We start from the raw sequence: 20,096 nt of genomic DNA on the forward strand, positions 1-20,096 counted from the left end.
CAGTGAAAGGTGTTCCCTGTTTTGAAGGTATACGGCTATAGCAGCAAGATGTAGTCGTATAGAAGAGTATGCTAAGTTACTTGTGTGTACGTGCAGCAGGTAACATATAATGTTTTGTATGGAAGCGTCTAATGGGTGGATTTGGTTATTGTTGCTGTAAATAACAAATATTTTCCATTTAGCTGCGTAGCATGCTCGTGTGGTTGGTCGTCTTGCCTCCTTAATGATGTTCATGCAGTTTGGGGGCAAGTTAAGGTATCCGAACTCTAAGATTTCAGAAGCCAGATCGCTAGGTTCATTTGATTGGGATCTGGGTGTCCTATTTCTCCATGGTTCTGGGTTAGAAGATGGGGAGAAAGGCATAGTCGTTGAAGAGGAACTACTGAAAGTTCTAGGAACGTTGTGTACCATGGTTGTCTCGCCCATGTGGGAGCAACTAGGATTAGTGTGAGTGAGTGTTGTCGCAGTTTGCGTGCCACCAGCGGGATCAGCGGTGCTGGGGGAAAAGCGTACGCAAATCTGCCTGACCAGTTCATCCATATCGCATTGCCCAGTGACAACGGATGTGGGAACCTGGCGGCAAAGTACCGGCATTTGGAGTTTTCTTTTGTGGCAAACAGGTCTACCTCTGGGTGACCCCACTCTTCGAATAAGGGCTGGAGAACTTGGGGGTGAATCTCCCATTCGTGTAGTTGTTGGCTGTGCCTGCTGAGCAGGTCGGCAATCTGATTGTCCTTCCCCGGGAGGTGTTTCGCGAGGAGAAAAATTTTTCTGGGAATCACCCATCTCCATATGCTCTGTGCCAGATGGGACAGCTGTGGAGAGTGCGTCCCCCCTGTTTTTGGATATAGTGCATTGCAGTCATGTTGTCCGTTCGGATCAACACCGTCTTGTTGTAAAAGTATAACTGAAAAGCCTTCATGGCTAGGAATATTGCTAGCAACTCTAGTTGGTTGATATGCAGCTGTTTCTGTTTGTTTGTCCAGAGCCCTTGTACTGTGTATTGAAGGAGATGGGCTCCCCAGCCTGTCAGTGATGCGTCAGCTGTTAGTACTAGTTGTGGAACTGGCTCTTGGAACAGTCGCCCCTTGGAAATGTTTTGTGGGTTCCACCACTGCAGAGAGTTGTGAGTGCGACTGTCTACCAACACTAGGTCTTTTAGTTGTCCACGAGCCTGGTTCCATTGCCGTGCTAGGCATTTTTGTAATGGTCGCATTTAGATTCTGGCACGGGGGACAATGAATATGTAGGAGGCCATCATGCCTATGAGCTGCATAAAGACTTGAGCTGGCAAGGAGTGTTGTGGCAGGAATTTGCGAATGAGTATCTGCATGCTGGCTATCCTTGCTGAGTTTGGATATGCCTTTGCCACTGAGGTATTTATAGTGGCTCCCAGGTATTGCTGTATGTGGGAAGGCTGCAGATCCGATTTTGTGTAGTTGATTGAAAAGCCTAGGCTGTGTAGCAACTGTATTGTTTGTGACGTGTGTGCCGCACACTCTTGGTACGATTCTGCTTGTATTAGCCAATCGTCCAGGTAAGGGTACACATGGACGTGTTGCCTCCTCAGATGTGCCGCCACTGTCGCTAAGCATTTTGTAAACACTCTTGGAGTCGTGGTAATCCCGAAGGGCAAAACCTTGAATTGGTAGTGTTGACCTATCAGTGTGAACCTTAAATACTTTCAGGTGGCTGGATGGATGGGTATATGGAAGTATGCATCCTTGAGGTCTAGTGTTGCTAGGAAGTCTCCTTGCTGTAGCAAGGGGAGCACTTGTTGTAGTGTGATCATATGGAAGTGCTCCGACAGTATGCATTGATTTAGGGGTCTGAGGTCCAATATTGGTCTGAGGGAACCGTCCTTCTTTGGAATAAGAAATTATAGGGAGTATACTCCTGTCCCCTGTTGGTGGAAAGGGACTAGCTATATGGCCCCCTTTTCCAGCATGCATTCCACCTCTTGTTGTAGCAGGGTGATGGGTTCCGTGGACATAGGACGATGTCTGGGTGGTATGTTTGTTGGCGTAGAAGTCAGTTCTAGGCAATAACCAGACTGGATAATTTCTCTTACACACCTGTCCGTGGCAATTGTGGGCCAGACAGGTAGGAACTGCTGTAGTCTGCCTCCGACTGGTGTTAAGTGGTCCGGAGGCAGCATAATGAAGTCACTGTTTTGTGGCAGTGGAGGCTCTGGTATTATTGCCTCCACGCCCTCTTCCCTTATTACGGTTACCTCTGTAACCTCCCCTGGATGTGTTCTTATTGAAGGAACCTTGTATGTTACCTTTGTATGAGGCAGATGTTTGCGAGGCATTACCTTGTGTGTTTGCTCTGTATGAGGAGCGTCAAAAGGAGCCCCTATGTTGTTAAAATTGCAAAGCACTCAAATATTTTGCGGTTTCAGTGTCCTTTTTCATTTTGTCCAATATGGTGTCGACAACAGGGCCAAATAGAAAATCAGGATTGACAGGTTGGTTAAGAATGGTGGACTGCACCTCATTCTTAAAACCGGAAATACGCAGCCATGCATGTCTGCGTAGCAGGACGCTAGTATTAATTGACCTGGCTGCGGTGTCAGCAGCGTCGAGCGCACATTTGATGGAGGCGTTTGATATGAACTTTCCCTCCTGGATGAGATCATTGGCTTGTGCTTTAAAAGGCTCGGGTAGGTGTTGCATAAGGCTCTCGAGCTGATCATAGTGCGCCCTGTCGTAGCGAGCCAGTAGGGCTTGTGTGTTAGTAATCCTCCATGAGTTGGAGGCTTGTGCAGCTACCCTTTTGCCTCTTTGTCAGGGGGAGGTGCTTCCCCTGTAGTCTGAGAGTTGGCTCTTTTTCGTGCGTTTGCAACCACCAGAGAGTCTACTGGCAACTGGCCCTTGATGTAAGTAGGGTCTGAGGGAGCTGGCCTATACTTTTTTCTATTCTGGGATTGATTACCCATGACCTGGCTGTATCCTTAAATATGTCTGCTGCATGTTTTAGGACTCCCTTCAGCATTGGAAGCATTTTGACACTTTTCTCTGCAGTAGTGAATGTGTCAAACAGGAAGTCTTCCTCCACAGGGTCACTATGCATATCTACATTAAGGAATTGTGCTGCCCTGTCTATGAGTTGGTTGAAGACCACTGTGTCATCTGTAGGTGACGGCTTCATAGGATAAGTGGATACATCAGGGATGGGATGGGTGTCATAAGGGTCTGTTTGCTCTTCCCAAGGTTCCTCTTGGTTAGGATCTTGTGGGAAATCATATTGAGGCTGTGGCTCATACCCTGTGTCTCCCTCATCGTCCCCGTGGTGTGAAGGTGAGGAAGGAGCAAAAGGTGTGGTAGGCATGATAGGTTGAAAAGGGATGAAGGGTCTTGAGGGAGAAGTCCCAAAGTCCTATTTCTTCAGTGGAATAGGTGAATCTGGTACAAGTCCAAAGGCCTCTTTTTCCTATGCAGGATGGTAACTTTACCAGTGTCTGGGTTAATATATATTTTAGCTTGGTCGTCTGATGGATCTGGGTGGAATAATTCTTCCTCTACAGTCCTGGGTTTAGTGTTAGACGTTTTCGGGTCGGTAACACTTTGTTTTTCGACGACTTTTGGGAGGTTTGTTGGACTTTTTCGGCTTGGGCCCTGTTTTCGGGTCGACCGGAACTTTTGGGTCGACTCGCTTTTTATGGTCTGTAGACTTCTGTAGATGAGTGTCTTTCTCCGAGTCGATGGTCTTTTTTAGATCGACTGGTGTCTTAGGAGGCGTTATCTTCGGGTCAATAGGCTTGGACGGCTTCGACACTGGTTTCGGTACGGCGCCGGGTCGACGTTTTTCGGGGCAGCAGGCTTGTTCGGGTCGGCGACCTTTTTCGGTTCGGCGCCCCTCAGCTGTGTGCCTTTGTTCGGGTCGACTAGTTTTTTGGGGTCGACGGATTTTGGCTGAACGGCCTTTGTGGGGTCGACAGTCTTTTTTGGCGCGACGCTCTTTGGCTGTGCGCCTTGTTTGGATCGACGCCCTTTGGATCGGTGACCTTTTTTGGCTCTGGAACCTGCTTCGGGACGATGGTCCTGGGCCCTGGTGTTTCTGAAGGTTTCGGTTTCGATTTCGGAGCCGAGCCGGAAGGCGGGGCTGGCGAAAGTTTATGATCTTGGCTAAAGCCTTTTGGCGATGCCTCGACGAAAGCCTTTGGTAACGGGCTAGTTGGTGTCGGGGGTAGTGTACTCACGATTTGCCCCGATGGGAGTCCCTCGTCGGAGTCGGAGTAGTCCTCGACGGTAACGATTTCGAGGTCAGAGTCTGGGGCGTCCTGTAGATCCTGGTCATCATCTAAGATGTTGTCCGGTTCCGGTGCCTGTCGCTGCATTTCTTGGTTTCTTGGTTGGTTTTGTATAGTTTTTTTGGATCGAAACTGGGCGCAGGCCGGGCAGGTTTCTTCCCTATGGTCTGGGGAAAGGCACTTGTTGCATACTGAGTGTTTATCAGTATGTGGGAACTTGGAGTGGCATTGTGGGCACCTTTTAAACGGGCTTCTTTCCATCAACGGTCGGCTCACGTGGCGTCGAAAAGGACCAACGGCCCGCGTCAACGACCGATTCGAGATGGAAGTTTGGATCGAGTCGAGAGGCACCGAGCGAGAACAATACCGATAAAGTTGAAGGCCTTTTGGCCTTTAGAAAAGTTTTGTTTTCGATTCCGAGTTGGAGTATAGGAGTTTGCATCCGAACCCAATGGCGGAAAAAAACAATCTGAGGATGGAGAAGATGTCCATGCGCACTGTAGTCCAAGGGAGGAGTCCCCTATCTCGTGATACTTCGAAGACTCTTCCAAGACAACAAAGTGCAATCATCAGGACCCAACACTAGGCGGCGATCTATGCACAGATATGAATTCAGCAGCCCACATGCCTCGAACATATATATATATATAAAAATAAGCAATTGCAGCCCAATAAACACTAGAGCACTGTGCCTCCTATCCCGTGATCTGCTTGGGCGGTCCTCCCTTCTGGGGGAACGGGATCTAGCAGGCCTCCTCACAGGTGATCTCTCTGCTTGGACTCTGTGTCTGGGAGGGCTGTGTCTATCCGCTCCTTCAACCAGTCTTTGAAGAGGAGAGCTGTGCATAGGACTGGCATAGTCCTGCATCCGCCTCGTAGCCCCTGAATCCCGCCAGTGATGTAATGGCAGATTTCATCTCGGGGATAACCGCACCTCAGTAGAAGAAGGCTCCGTCCGTCGCAAAGGTGACTTGCGGACAGGGTTTCTAGGCTCTGGAGAGGCTGACTTTGAAGAAGCTCGCCTGGACGAACGCGAGGATGAGTGGCGGGATGCTGACTCCATCACTAGAATCACCGATCCTTCCCTGGAGGGCCTCGACATCTGTCGGAAATCCCTCAACGTCGATCCTTGCTTCCTCGATTCTTGACGCTTCGACGTCGGGTGTTCTGACATCGAAAGCCTCGACAGCGAGCGATGCCGGTGAGAGGCTTTCGAAGATCGGTGATCCCTCGACGTCGAACGGCGATGTGCAGCCAACGACTGAGCGTTTCTCTCTCGACGCCGAACGTCGCTGGGACGACGGCGGAGCAGCCAATCTCGACGTCGAGGGTCTACGCGACGGCGGAGGGGTATTGGGCACCCTCGACGCCGAACGCCGACGGAGATCTCATCCTCGACGCCTGGTTGTCGATGGCGGAGGACTCTGGGCTCTCGACGTCAATCGCTGAATCGATGACGGCAGAGGGTCTCTGCTCCTCGACGCCGATCGTCGCCGGGTTGGCGACGGCAGAGGGGTCACACTTCTCGACGCCGATCGTCGCCTGGTTGACGACAGCAGAGGTGTGATGCTCCTCGACGCCGAGTTGACGACGGTGGAGGATCTTGAATTCTCGACGTCGACGACGTACCCGAATCACTTCTTCTCGACGGCGAGCCCGCTGTCAAAGGTTTTTTTTTAGATAAATGACCCACCGGTAGTTTTTTTCTCAGCGCCGAGCCCGACGCTGAAGCTGAAGGGTGTGAAGTCTTGTCCTTAGAATGTGTTCTAGATCTCTTGGAGCCCTTCTTTACCGGAGACCTTCCTCTGGATGACCTGTGTGCTAGGCCATGGATGCGAATTCTCTCCCTGTCCTTCAGAGTTCTTCCTGACAGGGTTTTGCAGTGAGGACAGGTCTTTGGATCATGTTCTTCAGGTAGACAAAGTATACAGACTTCATGGTTGTCTGCCTTGGCCTTCTTGTTACCACAAGAAGGACAGGCATCAAAAAGAGAAGGCATTGTAAGGTAGAAAATTCCACAAAAACTGTCAATAAAAGACAGATTCTTACTTGACAAGGTGTAAAACGTCTAAGTAAGACAAAAATGTTGTGGAAAATGAAGTGAATTTCTGACAGAAATCAGAAATGAGTGGAGCTGTTACCAGGATCCTTCCTGAAGGAGCCGGAAAGAACCACTGACCTGTCACCCCTGAGGCATGATGGGAAGCTGGGGGTCAGGAGTGCCTTAAAGGCACGGAGTCAGTTTATTGCTATGCAGCTACAGGTTAGCTTTTCAGTCTTTTTAGACTGTGTATTTGCAATGCAGCCTGGGAACTTTCTAAGCTTTGTGTTTTTATGAGAATTTCTACTGCTTTCTGAGCATTAAAACAGTTTCTAAACAAGCTTTGTGTTGTTTCTCATATTTCTAATGCATGTTATTCATGTATGGTGGAAATTCTTTAAAGCATGATTCAGCTCTAGTGTTTATTGGGCTGCAATTGCTTAATATATATATATATATATATATATATATATATATATATATGTGGGGCACATATAATATGGTGTTTCCGGGGTCCCGCGCATGGGCAGGAATATTCTAATGCTTATGAATATAGATGATGATCCCTTGGAAGAGAACCTTTGTCACAAAGATGTTGCTGCATCTAGCCCCATCTGCTTTAATCCGCTATATGTGACTTTAAAATATTGTTTATTAATTAATGGCTACAATATCTTTCAAATGGACAATTCAGTATTTGACAAAGAAGATTTCATGATGGGGAAGTCTAAAAATCAATTAGCAAAAATGCATATAGAGCATAGTGTAAACGAGCAGACAAAGGACATGACTCACCGTCTCCTGCTACTGGGGGAAGCCGGCAAACTTGCCGACACATAGCAACAAAACCAAGGAAGTACTTCACAAGGCTGGCATCTGTCTTTTTGTCAAGACGAGCGAAAGAGCGAAAGCGATCCCAACTAAACTGCTGGGTGTCTGGGTCGTATTCCACACCAAATGAAGACACTACCCGATAGAATTCAGACTCTTCTCGCCTTGTCCACCTGATCAAGGAGAGAGCACAAGAAAGATAAAAAAAAACTATTGAGCATTGGATCCTTCATCCCCCAGCTCCATCAAATACAAGTGAGAGTTTCAACACTTACATTACTAGTCAGACTCCGTTACATAAAACGCACAAACATAGGCTTATAGTTGCTGCAGAGAATGTAACACTTAGCTAAAAAAGCATACATTTACAAACAACCCAATTTAGGTTTAATCTGCATTCATACCATGAACTTTGTGTTAATTATACAGCAAGAACTGACTGAGCTGGGGTTGAAAGTTCAGTTCACGGACCCAATGGCTTGTGGGCTAATGTCAAAGCAAGGATTGGTGGACACTTTTATACTGAAGGCCCAGTACACTCCCAGGGAGAACAACCACAGTAAGCAATCTACTCTGACCTACCAACCATTTTTTCTATTTGGGAAGGTGCATACCCTTATTTAGAGGAGGTCACAACTCTGCACCATAAATTCCTTTTATTGCGATTTCGGTTAAATTTGATCCCATTAATGTTAGGGTTTACATCACAAATATTTAACCACTCGGACCTGATCAATTGCCCCTGTGACAAGTATTCTGCCCAAACAGACCTTCACATATTGTTTTTCTGTGGTTATTATCTTAAGGAAAGGAAAGGAATATGCTACTTACCAGTATGCATCTGTTCTTGGCATGTAGGGCTGCTGACATTCATATCTTGTGCATAGATCGCCGCCTAGTGTTGGGTCCGGATGATTGCACATTGTTGTCCTGGAAGAGTCTTCGAAGTTTCACGAGATAGGTGGCTCCTCCCCAGGAATTCAGTGCGCATGGGCATCCTTTCCATCCTCAGATTGTTTTTCGCCATTGTGGCAGGGATGGAGTATGATACAGTAAGTGATGTCCATGCTAGAGATTAATTCTGAGTGCTACAGCTGCTACAGGCACCGGGGAGGAGGGAGGGCGATATGAATGTCAGCAGCCCTACATGCCAAGAACAGATGCATACTGGTAAGTAGCATATTCCGTTCGAGGCATGTGGGCTGCTGAATTCATATCTTGTGCATAGAATGTATAGCAGTCTCCCTTTAGCTGTGGTTGCCCGTGCCAGCTGCAGCAGTCTGAAAAAGAGTCTTGAGTACAGCCTGTCCTACAGCTGCTTGCTGTTTGGAGTGTACATCTACGCAGTAGTGTTTGGTAAATGTATGTATGGTAGTCCATGTGGCTGCTCTACATATGTCTTCTAGAGGAATGTTTCCTAGGAAAGCCATGGATGCCCCTAATTTGCGTGTTGAATGCGCTTTTGGGGGTACTGTTAATGTGCGTTTAGCTTTCTGATAACAAATTTGTATGCACTTAACAATCCATCTGGCTATACCGGATTTGGAAATGGGGTTGCCTTTGTGCTGTGGTGAAAAGGCAACAAACAGTTGCTTAGTTTTTCTGAAAAGTTTTGTCCTGTCTATATAGTACAGGAGAGCTCTCTTAACGTCTAAGGTATGTAGAGCTCTTTCTGCCACTGAATCTGGATTTCGGAAGAACACTGGCAGTTCTATAGCTTGATTGATGTGAAACTGGGATACCACCTTTGGCATAAATTTAGGGTTTGTCCGTAGCACAACCCTATTTGCGTGAATTTGTATGAATGGCTCCTGAATAGTTAGGGCTTGCAGCTCACTAACTCTTCTAAGGGATGTAATCGCCACTAGAAAAGCCACTTTCCACGTTAGGAATTGTATCTCACACGAGTGTAGAGGTTCAAAAGGTGGTCCCATCAGTCTGGTTAGAACTACGTTCAAGTTCCAGACAGGCGAAGGTGGGTGTCTTGGAGGTATCACTCGTTTGAGTCCCTCCATGAAAGCTTTAATAGCAGGTACTCTGAAGAGTGAAAGGTGCTGCCTGTTCTGAAGATAAGCTGCCACCGCAGCTAAATGTATACGTATGGAACTGTAAGCCAGATTGCATCTGTGCAAATGCAACAGTTAACATATGATGTTTTGAGTAGATGCATCTAGCGGATTTATGTCATTATTGTTGCAATAGATGACAAATCGTTTCCACTTCGCCGCGTAGCATGCTCTGGTAGTAGGTCTTCTTGCCGCTTTGATAATATCCATACAGTCAGGAGGCAAGTTCAGATAACCAAACTCTATGACTTCAGGAGCCAGATCACAAGGTTCAACTGTTGCGGATCTGGGTGCTGAATGTCGCTATGGCTCTGCGTTAAAAGACTGGGTGTTAATCTCAGCCTTTGATGAGGCACCACGGAAAGTTCTAGGAACGTGGTGTACCATGGTTGCCTTGCCCACGTTGGAGCAACTAGGATGAGTATCATTGAGTGTTGTCGCAGTTTGCGTGCCACTAGTGGTATGAGCGGGTCTGGGGGAAAAGCGTACGCAAACTTGCCTGACCAGTTCATCCATATCGCATTGCCCCGAGACTGCGGATGTGGAAACCTGGCGGCGAAGTTTTGGCATTTTGCGTTTTCCCTTGTGGCGAATAGGTCTATCTCTGGGTCACCCCACTACTGGAAGTACGGTTGCAGTACTGAGGGATGTATCTCCCACTAGTGCATCTGGTGGCTGTGTCTGCTGAGCAGATCCGCCATTTGGTTGTCCTTGCCTGGGAGGTGTTCCGCCATGAGGAAGATGTTTCTCTGAATGGCCCACTTCCACATGCTTTGCGCTAGATGTGACAACTGTGGAGAGTGTGTCCCTCCCTGCTTCTGTATGTAGTACATGGCAGTCATATTGTCCGTCCGGATCAACAAGACTTTGTTGCACAAATGTACCTTGAACGCCTTCATTGCCATGAAGATTGCCATCAGTTCCAGCAGGTTGATGTGCATCTTCTTCTGCTGTGTCGTCCACAGCCCCTGCACTGTGTAATGGAGGACATGCGCTCCCCATCCCAGGAGAGATGCGTCCGTCGTCAGCACTATTTGTGGCACAGGCTCTTGGAACGGTCGACACCTGCAAAGGTTTTGTGGGTTCCACCAATTCAGAGAGTTGTATGCGCGACCGGTCACCAACACTAGGTCTTTCAATTGTCCTTGAGCCTGGGTCCACTGCTGTGCCAGGCACTCTTGAAGCGGACGCATGTGTAGTCTCGCGTGAGGGACTATGAAGATGCAGGAGGCCATCATGCCTATCAACTGCATAAACACCCGTGCGGGGAGCGAGTGTTGGGGTCTGAATCCCTGGATCATTGATTGAATGCTGTTGATTCTCGCTGAGTTTGGCTGAACCTTTGCTGCCAGAGTGTCTATTGTCGCTCCCAGGTACTGTTGTACGTGGGCGGGTTGGAGATGAGACTTTGTGTAGTTTAATGAGAATCCAAGGTTGTGTAGGAGGTGAATAGTGCGGGACAAGTGGTTGGCACATTGCTGGGCTGACTTTGCTTGGATAAGCCAGTCGTCCAGATAGGGGTAGACGTGAATATGGTTTCTCCGCAGGTGCGCCGCTACTGTCGCTAGGCAGCTGGTAAACACCCTTGGGGCAGTTGTCACCCCGAAAGGCAGTACCTTGAACTGGTAGTGCTGATTTTGTATGGTAAACCTGAGATACTTCCTGTGTGCTGGATGTATTGGTATGTGGAAATACGCATCTTCTCGGTCTAATGTTGCAAGGAAGTCTCCCTGACTGAGTAATGGTAGAACCTGCTGTAAAGTGAGCATGTGAAAGTGTTCTGACAAGATGTATTGGTTTAGGGGCCTGGGGTCTAGTATTGGCCTGTGAGACCTGTCCTTTTTGGGGATTAAGAAGTACAGCGAGTACACCCCTGTACCCTGTTGCTGTATAGGGACGAGTTCTATGGCCCCTTTTTTCAGCATGCTGAGGACTTCCTGCTGCAATAAGTCTATGTGCTCTGCGGACATAGGACGGTGTCTTGGGGGTATGTTGGGTGGAGTGGATGTTAGCTCTAGACAATAGCCATACTGAATAAGTTGTCTCACCCACCTGTCTGTGGTCATGCTCTCCCAGACTGGCAGGAACTGTTGTAATCTGCTCCCAACCGGTGTTACATGGTCTGGGGGCAGTGACAAGGTGTCACTGTTTAGTATTGGCGGAGGATCTGGTGTTGTTATTCCCTCGTCCTCTGCCCTTGCTGCTGTTGCCACGGTATCCACCTCTATTGTTCTTATTATAGGTGGTTTGCGTGCTCCCTTTATTGTATGGAGTATGCTGGGATGCCTGGCCCCTTGTAGCTCCTCTGTTACCGGAGCGACGAAAGGAGCCGCCTCTGAATTGTTGTGACTGCAAGGCACCCATAGATTTGGCTGTCTCTGTGTCTTTTTTAATCTTCTCTAAGATTGTGTCCACATCAGGACCAAATAAAAAATCAGGGTTCACAGGCTGATTTAATAATGTGGTTTGAATCTCAGGTTTGAACCCAGAGATGCGCAACCAAGCATGTCTCCTGAGCATGACACTTGTGTTGATGGCCCTGCCTGCGGTGTCTGCTGCGTCAAGCGCACATTTAATGGATGCGTTGGATATTAGTTTCCCTTCTTGTATAAGTGTTTCTGCTCCCTCTTTGGAGGCATCAGGAAAATGTTGTAGCAGTTGCTCTATTGTGTCATAATGCGCCCTATCGTATCTGGCTAATAGAGCCTGTGTATTTGAAATTCTCCAGATATTAGCTGCTTGAGCAGCTACCCTTTTCCCAGATGCTTCTAATATTTTAGACTCTTTGTCTGGAGGAGGAGCATCACCAGTAGTTTGTTGAGTTGGCACGCTTACGAGCATTTGATACCACCAAAGAGTCCAATGGCAGCTGTCCCTTAATGTATGTAGGGCCCACAGGCGCTGGTCTGTATTTTCTTTCAATTCTGGGGTTAACAACCCTTGCTCTTGTGGGTTCTTTGAAAATGTCTCCTGCGTGTTTAAGAACACCTTTCAACATTGGCAATGTTTTAACTGATTTCTCTGAAGTGGAGAAAGTGTCAAACAAGAAGTCCTCTTCAATTGGGTCAACATGCATTTCCACATCATGATTCAGTGCTGCCCTTTCTATTGATGTGTTAAACGCAGCTGTATCTTCTGTTGGTGAAGTTTTGACAGGATAAGAAGGAGTATCAGGAATAGTCTGTGACTCCCCCCCGGTCAATAGTGTATGCCCAGGCTTGAGTCTGGTCATTTTGATCTGTGTCCGCAGGGTAATCATATTGTTCATTATAGTCATACCCCATATCCTCATTAGTGCGTGTGGGCGAGTATGCAGAAGTGTCTTGGCCATGGTAGCTTACAGTCTCAAAAAGGACAGGCGATGTAGAAGAATCCCTTTTCCTTTTGAGTGGAATTTTATATGATTCCAGAGGATTTTCCGACCTGATCTTCCTTTGATAAATGGAAAGTCTGCCAGATTCGGAGTCTATATATAGCTTCGACTGTTCATCATAGGAGGGTTCTTGGTATACAATATCCTCTTCTAGAGGATGACTTCTTTTTCCCATTGACACCGTCTTGGGTGTCTCGACCCCGGTTTTCGGATCGAGCGCCTTAGGGCGTGCAGTCGGGGGCAGACCAAACTTTATCGGTGGCAGCGAGTCTTTAGACAGACTAACCTTTTTCGGGGCCGGCGTCGATAGAGGTCCGAACGACTTAGCCCTTTCGTCAGTATGCCTTTGGCCCTGCGTTGACTTCGGTGCTTGTTGCGTCGGAGGCGCGCTCTTTTGCCTCGGTTCGACGTGCTCCTTCGAGGCGCCTTTAGTTTTTGGCTCGAGGGCTTTGACGAGCTGTGGCCTGTCGACTCGTTGCTTCGGATCGAGAACCCTCCGAGACTCGAGTCCCTTGTTTGTGTCGCTGTCCGTCGACGTCCACCTCGTCGGTTCGACATGCTTGACTTGTGTGATGGACTTTAGCGCACAGATCTTTGGCTCGACGCCCTTCATTTTTGACCTCACAGGGTCGTCGACACTTGCTTTCTTCGTGGAATCCGATGTGTTCGAACTCTTCGATCCGAAGACTGTCTTCAGCAGTTTCGGTTTTGACTCGATGGCTTTCGGTTTCGCTTTCAGTATTGCGACCGATGGCTCGTGTGATATGTTCTTAGCCGGGCCGAGACGCGGGGCTATAGAACGTTCCTCATGATCATGGCTAAGGCCTTCCGGCGATGCCTCGACCTGAGCCCTTGGAAGCCTTTCAGTGTCTGTTCTGCGCTCCGTACCCACTGTTGGGCCTGGTTCATCGCTTGAGTCGTTATCGACTGCTCCGATGGGGGATACGTCATCCCTTACCTCGATGACGTTTTCATTATCGACTTCTTCTTAGTCGTCCTCATAATAGTTGGAGTCATGCTCCGAACCGGGATCCGATTCCTGTCCTGGATCCTGAGCCTCGACGACCTCATCGTCTTCTTCACCAAAGATATTCACCGGGTCGGGCGCTGGCTTCGTCATCGTTTGCCTCGCCGCACGTCGGAGCCTAAGCGTCTTCTTTGACCTGAATCGAGCACAAGCTAGACAGTTGTCCTCATTGTGGTCTGGTGATAAGCACTTGTTGCACACCGGGTGTACATCGATGTGCGGGTACTTAAAGTTACAAAGGGGGCATCGTTTGAACGGGCTCAGTTCCATCGACGATCGGGCCTCTGGTGTCGAAAAGGCCACGCGGCTCTCTTCGACGTCCTGGTCGAAAAGAACTGGAACAAGAACTCTGCACTGATCGAAATAACAATAACGACGACCCCGAAGGCCTTTTGGCCTTTAGAAAAGTTTCCGAACTTGAGTAAAGAAAAGTAAATCCGAACCCAATGGCAGAAAAAAACAATCTGAGGATGGAGAGGATGCCCATGCGCACTGTAGTCCGAGGGAGGAGCCACCTATCTCGTGATACTTCGAAGACTCTTCCAGGACAACAATGTGCAATCATCCGGACCCAACACTAGGCGGCGATCTATGCACAAGATATGAATTCAGCAGCCCACATGCCTCGAACATTCTACTTACCAGTATGCATCTGTTCTTGGCATGTAGAGCTGCAGAATTGCACACTATGCATAGATGGCCACCTAGTGTTGGGACCGGATGTTTGCGGTTTGTTTTTCTTGTAGAGAGCCTTTGGAAGTCACAGGATAGGTGACTCCTCCCTTGGGTGATACTGCGCATGGGCATCGGCTCCATCCCCAGATTGTTTTTCGCCATTAGGGAAGTGATGGAGCTAAGAGATAGTGATGACCATGTGTGTTTGTATCTAATGTCAATAACACGGGAACAGATATAGGTAGCCGGGGAGGCGGGTGGGCGTGTGCAATTCTGCAGTTCTACATGCCAAGAAAAGATGCATACTGGTAAGTAGCATTTTCCGTTCGAGGTATATGAGCTGCAGATTGCACACTATGCATAGATTATATAGCAGTACCCACACTAGCGGCGACCACCCGTATCTGTTGCAGTTGTTTGAAATAGTGTTTTAAGTACAGCTGGCCTACAGTGGCTTGTTGTTTTGTTTGCACATCTACACAATAGTGTTTTGTGAATGTGTGCGGTGTAGACCATGTAGCTGCTTTGCAGAGGTCTTCTAAGGGAATGTTCCCTAGGAATGCCATGGAAGCCCCTATTTTTCGAGTAGAATGGGCTCTTGGAGGAATTGTCAGTGTACGCTTAGCTTTCTGATAACATATTTGGATACACTTAATCCACCTGGCAATACCCGTTTTCGATATTGGGTTGCCTTTATGTGGTGGTGAAAAGGATACAAAAAGCGGTTTCGTTTTCCTGAAGCTTTGTGTTCTTTCTATGTAATATAGTAACGCTCTTTTGACATCTAAGATGTGCAGAGCTCTTTCTGCTACTGTTTGTGGTTGCGAGAAGAAAACTGGAAGTTCCACAGATTGGTTTAGATGGAACGTTGAGATTACCTTTGGCAGGAATTTAGGGTTTGTACGAAGGACCACCTTATTGTGATGCAGTTGCAGAAAAGGTTCTTGAATGGTAAAGAAGTAATGGCTACTAGGAAAGCCACTTTCCATGTGAGAAATTGCAATTCGCATTTGTGTAAGGGTTCAAATGGAGGTCCCATGAGACGTGTGAGCACTATGTTTAAGTTCCACACAGGCGAAGGTGGCATTCTTAAAGGTATTATTCTTTTGAGACCCTCCATAAAAGCTTTAATGGCTGGCACTCTAAATAGAGACAGGTGCTGTCTGTTTTGTAAATTAACTGCAATGGCAACTAGGTGCAACCTGATAGATGTGTAGGCTAAATTACACTTTTGAAGATGTAGTAAATAGCCTATAATGTGTTGGATGGATACATCTAATGGATTCAACATGTTGGTTTGACAGTATATCACAAAACGTTTCCACTTGGCTGCATAACAAGCTCTAGTGGTGGGACGCCTTGCCTCCTTGATAACATTCATACATTCTTGAGGGAGTTTAAGATAGCCAAACTCTATGACTTCAGGAGCCAGATCGCAAGGTTGAGTTGAGCTGGGTCCGGGTGCCTGATCTCTCCATGGTTCTGGGTTAAAAGACGTGGAGATAGGTTTAGTTTTTAGTGTGGTACCACAGATAGCTGTAGCAGTGGGGTGTACCACGGTTGTCTGGCCCACGTTGGAGCTACTAGTATAAGCGTTAGCGAGTGCTGTTGCATTTTGCGTACTAGTAAAGGAATCATTGGTAGAGGAGGAAAAGCGTACGCAAATATCCTGACCAGTTCATATATATCGCATTGCCTTTGGCTAATGGGTGTGTGTATCTGGCGGCGAAGTGTGGGCATTTTGCGTTGTCGTGGGCGGCGAAGAGGTCTATCTGAGGTTTACCCCACATTTGAAAGAACGGATGAAAAACTTGTGGATGAAGTTCCCACTCGTGCATTTGCTGAGTCTGCCGACTTAACAGATCTGCCATGGTGTTCTGAACCCCTGGGACGTGTGGGCTATTAGAAAGATGTTCTGAGGTATAGCCCACCTCCATATCAGCTGAGCTAGTTGAGAGAGCTGCAGAGAGTGTGTCCCTCCCTGTTTGTTTACTTAATACATGGCTGTCATATTGTCTGTGCGGACTAAGACAGTCTTGTTTACCATTTGCCTTTGGAATGCTTTTAGAGCTAGAAACACAGCTAATAGCTCCAGATGGTTGATGTGGAGTAGTTTCTGCATTGGTGTCCACTTTCCCTGCGTGGTGTGATGCAGTAAGTGGGCTCCCCAGCCGGAGAGTGATACGTCTGCTGTTAGTGTAATTTGTGGAACTGGCTCTAGGAACAGTCGGCCTTTTGACAGGTTTTTTTGTGTTCCACCATTGCAGAGAGCGATGAGTCCGACTGTCTACCAACAGTAGGTCTGTTAACTGACCCTGAGCCTGGTTCCATTGACGTGCTAGACATTCTTGAAGCAGACGCATTTGCAGTCTTGTGTGAGGTACTATGAATATGCAAGATGCCATCATCCCTATGAGTTGCATAAACACTTGAGCTGGAAGCGAGTGTTGTGCTTTGAACTTTGTTAGGAGCATTTGCACACTTGTTATCCTTGCTGGAGAGGGATAAGCTCGTGCTAGTTGAGTATTGATTGTAGCTACTAGGTACTATTGTGTGTAAGACGGTAGCAGATGTGACTTGGTGTAATTTACTGTGAAGCCTAAGTTGTGAAGTAACAGTATTGTATTGTGAGCGTGTTGTACACATTGGTTGTATGACTGTGCCTTTAATGAGCCTGTCGTCTAGATATGGGAAGAAGTGTATGTGCTGTCTTCTTAGGTGTGCTGCCACCACTGCTAGACATTTGGTGAACACTCTTGGCACTGTGGTTACTCCGAATGGGAGTACCTTGAACTGGTAGTGCTGCCTTCCAGCACAAATCGTAGATACTTTTTGTGCGCCTGATGAATTGGGATGTGAAAGTAGGCGTCTTTGAGATCTAGTGTGACCAGAAAGTCGTCCTGTAACAGGAGTGGAAGGACTTGCTGAAGTGTGACCATATGGAAGAGATCTGAGTATGTAAGCGTTCAGAGGTCTGAGGTCTCGAATAGGTCTTAGAGGTCCGTCCTTTTTTGGAATCAAAAAGTACAGAGAATATACTCCCTTGTTCCGTTGGTGTTTTAGAGCTACCTCTATTGCATTTTTCTGCAGGAGAGAAAGTACTTCTTGTCTGAGCAGCGTTAAATGATCTTGTGATATTGGACGCTGTTTGGGTGGTATGTTACGGGGGTAGATGTTAGTTCTAGACAGCAACCTGACTGAATTATTTGAAGCACCCACCTGTCTGATGTGATGTCTTCCCAAGCTGACAGGTGTTGCTGTATCCTTCCCCCGACAGGAGTGGAATGGATCTGGGGAGGGGAGTCATTGGGTAGGGGTGGAGGCAGAGCGGGAGTTGTTATTCTTGCCTCTGCCTTTGTTGTTGTTACCACGGTAACCTCCCCTTTGGTAGCCCTTACCGTAGGTAGACTGAGTGGGGCTTTTATAACCTGTGGATGGTGTATCTGATGAGTACCCTCTGTTAGCACCTCTATATGTGGAGCGACGAAAGAAACGTCTGGGAGCCTGCGACTGCAGGGCTCCCATAGATTTTGCTGTGTCTGTCTTCATTTTTTCGAGGGAGACGTCTACCTCGGGGCCAAATAAGTGTTGTTGATCGAATGGCCGATTGAGTATGGCACTTTGGACTTCTGGCTTAAAACCGGATATACGCAGCCAAGCGTGCCTGTGCAACAGGACGCTAGTATTGACTGCTCTTGAGGCTGTGTCTGCTGCATCTAGTGCACAGCGGATAGATGTGTTAGTAATAATTTTGCCTTCTTGAATTAGCTCACTAGCTCTATCCTTAAATTGGTCAGGGAGATGTTGCATTATTTCCTCGAGCTCATCATAATGTGCTCTATCGTATCTTGCTAGTAAAGCTTACGTGTTAGCAATTCGCCACATGTTTGCTGCTTGTAAGGCCGTTCTTTTCCCTGACGCATCAAGGAGTTTAGACTCTTTGTCTGGTGGGGGAGCTTCTCCTGATGTCTGGGAGTTAGCCCTATTTCGTGCGTTGGATACTACTAAAGAGTCGAGGGGAACTGGTCCCTTTATATATGCTGGGTCAGATGGTGCAGCTTTATACTTTTTCTCCACTCTTGGGTTTATGACACTAGTCCTAACAGGGTCTTTAAATACCTCAGGGGCATGTTTAACCACCCCTTTGAGCATTGGCAAAATTGTTGAAGACTTGTCAAATGTGTCCAGGAGGAAGTCTTCCTCCACTGCATCTGAGTGCATGTCCACCCCATGGTATTGTGCCGCTCCGATTAGTAACTGGTTGAACCCCATGGTGTCTTCTGGTGGTGAAGGCCTAGACGGGTATATATCATCTTGTGGGACATCTGGTGTGTTCTAATCTACCCATGGGTCTGGCGAGTCTGGGGGATCAACTGGCTCTTGTGGATCAGCCCCTGTGTCTGATTCATCATCCCCATTATCCCCATGTGTGCTAGAGCTTGGAACTCTCTCCCGGTGGAAATTCGCCTGTTGGAGGATCTCATGGCTTTTCGGAAAGCCTTGAAAACATTCCTGTTCTAGTTCCCTCCCTTAAGCTCCAGCCCGTTTAAGTACTTTTAAAATAGAGTGGTCCTTCTTGGTTTTTCTTTCTGCTGTGTTATGTTCCTTTTATGCGTTTCCTTGTCAAATGCGCCAGGACGCTCCTGAGCTGGAGTAGCTGTGCGCACAATAAAAAGCATTAACATAACATAACATAACAGATGGTAAAGGGGAGAGAGGTGGTGAAATATGGGGTGGAGGAGTGGGTGCAGGAGCTGGGGGAGGTACATGCATAGGTGAGGTACACAGGTCCTCCTTCTTCTTTGGGGCCGGAGCTGGTGCAGGCGCCTCTGGTGGTCGTTTCTTTGATAATGTCAGTCGACCAGTGTTTGGGTTTTTAACCAGAGTCTTTTGCTTTGGATCTGGAGCAAACCAGTCTCTTTCAGGAATATGACCTGTCGGCGTGGAAGGATGTTTCGGCGCCGGTATGGCTTCTTTCGACCTTTTATCTTTAACGGGGGAAGCCGGTGTTTTTTTCGGATCCGAAGACTCTTTCGGTTCCGCGTGTTTTTCCGAGTCCGACACTCTTTTCGGCTCCGATGGGTGCTTCGGCGCTTTTTTGGTGCCTGAAGCGTTCGATTGCGCTAAAGTTGGTTTGGGTGCCGAGGAAACTGAGTGTTTCGGCGCAGATGGCTTCGGTGCGGTAGTAGATGTTTTTTTCGGTGTCGGTAATTGTGTGCCGGCACCGAGCGAGGGTCGACTCGAGCCCGAGTCGCCCGAAGGCCTTATCGACTTCTTGGCCGAGCCCGAAGGTGGGGCCATCGAAGTATTGTCTCGGTATTCACCCGAGCCCGAGGGCGAGGGTGTGACCGTAGCCTTTTTTGAGTGTGTCGAGGAAGTGTGGGGGTCGACGATCTTACTTACGACCCCCTGCGCTGGAGTCAGGTCCTCGACATATGAATCTTCTGCCTCCGATCTGATGTCGACGTCGTGTTCTTCTGGGACGTCCATGTCTTCTTGGAAAATGTCGTCCGGAACCGGAGTCTTAGATCTTTGAGCCATTGTTCGTCTGGCTCTCCGGTCACTGATAGTCTTCTTGGAGCGGAACGAGGCACAGGCTGAACAGTGCTTGGCCTCGTGCTCCGGAGAGAGGCAGAGGTTACAGACCTCGTGGAGGTCGGTGTGGGGAAACTTCGACCCACATTGAGGACACCTTTTAAATGGCGTCCTTTCCATTAGCTGGAGTCAAGACCTAGTTGGGCCCGAAGGCCGTATTCGACGACCGGAATGGACGTCCTGGGAGTCGAAGAGTTGTGTCGACTGGAAAACGTTTTGTAGAGTAGTTTCGT

General features: G+C 47.9%; 1 protein-coding gene across 1 annotated transcript in view; it reads right to left on the minus strand.

Moving 5' to 3' along the window:
• LOC144755671 (chromodomain-helicase-DNA-binding protein 8-like) overlaps positions 1-20,096 on the minus strand; it is a 1,307,007-nt gene that overhangs the window by 410,871 nt on the left and 876,040 nt on the right. Inside the window, 1 exon segment of the mRNA XM_078644841.1 lies at positions 7,092-7,300. Coding sequence (XP_078500967.1) covers positions 7,092-7,300 — 209 coding nt within the window.

This window comes from Lissotriton helveticus, chromosome 5_1, assembly GCF_964261635.1.
Source record: "Lissotriton helveticus chromosome 5_1, aLisHel1.1, whole genome shotgun sequence".
NCBI lineage: Eukaryota > Metazoa > Chordata > Amphibia > Caudata > Salamandridae > Lissotriton > Lissotriton helveticus.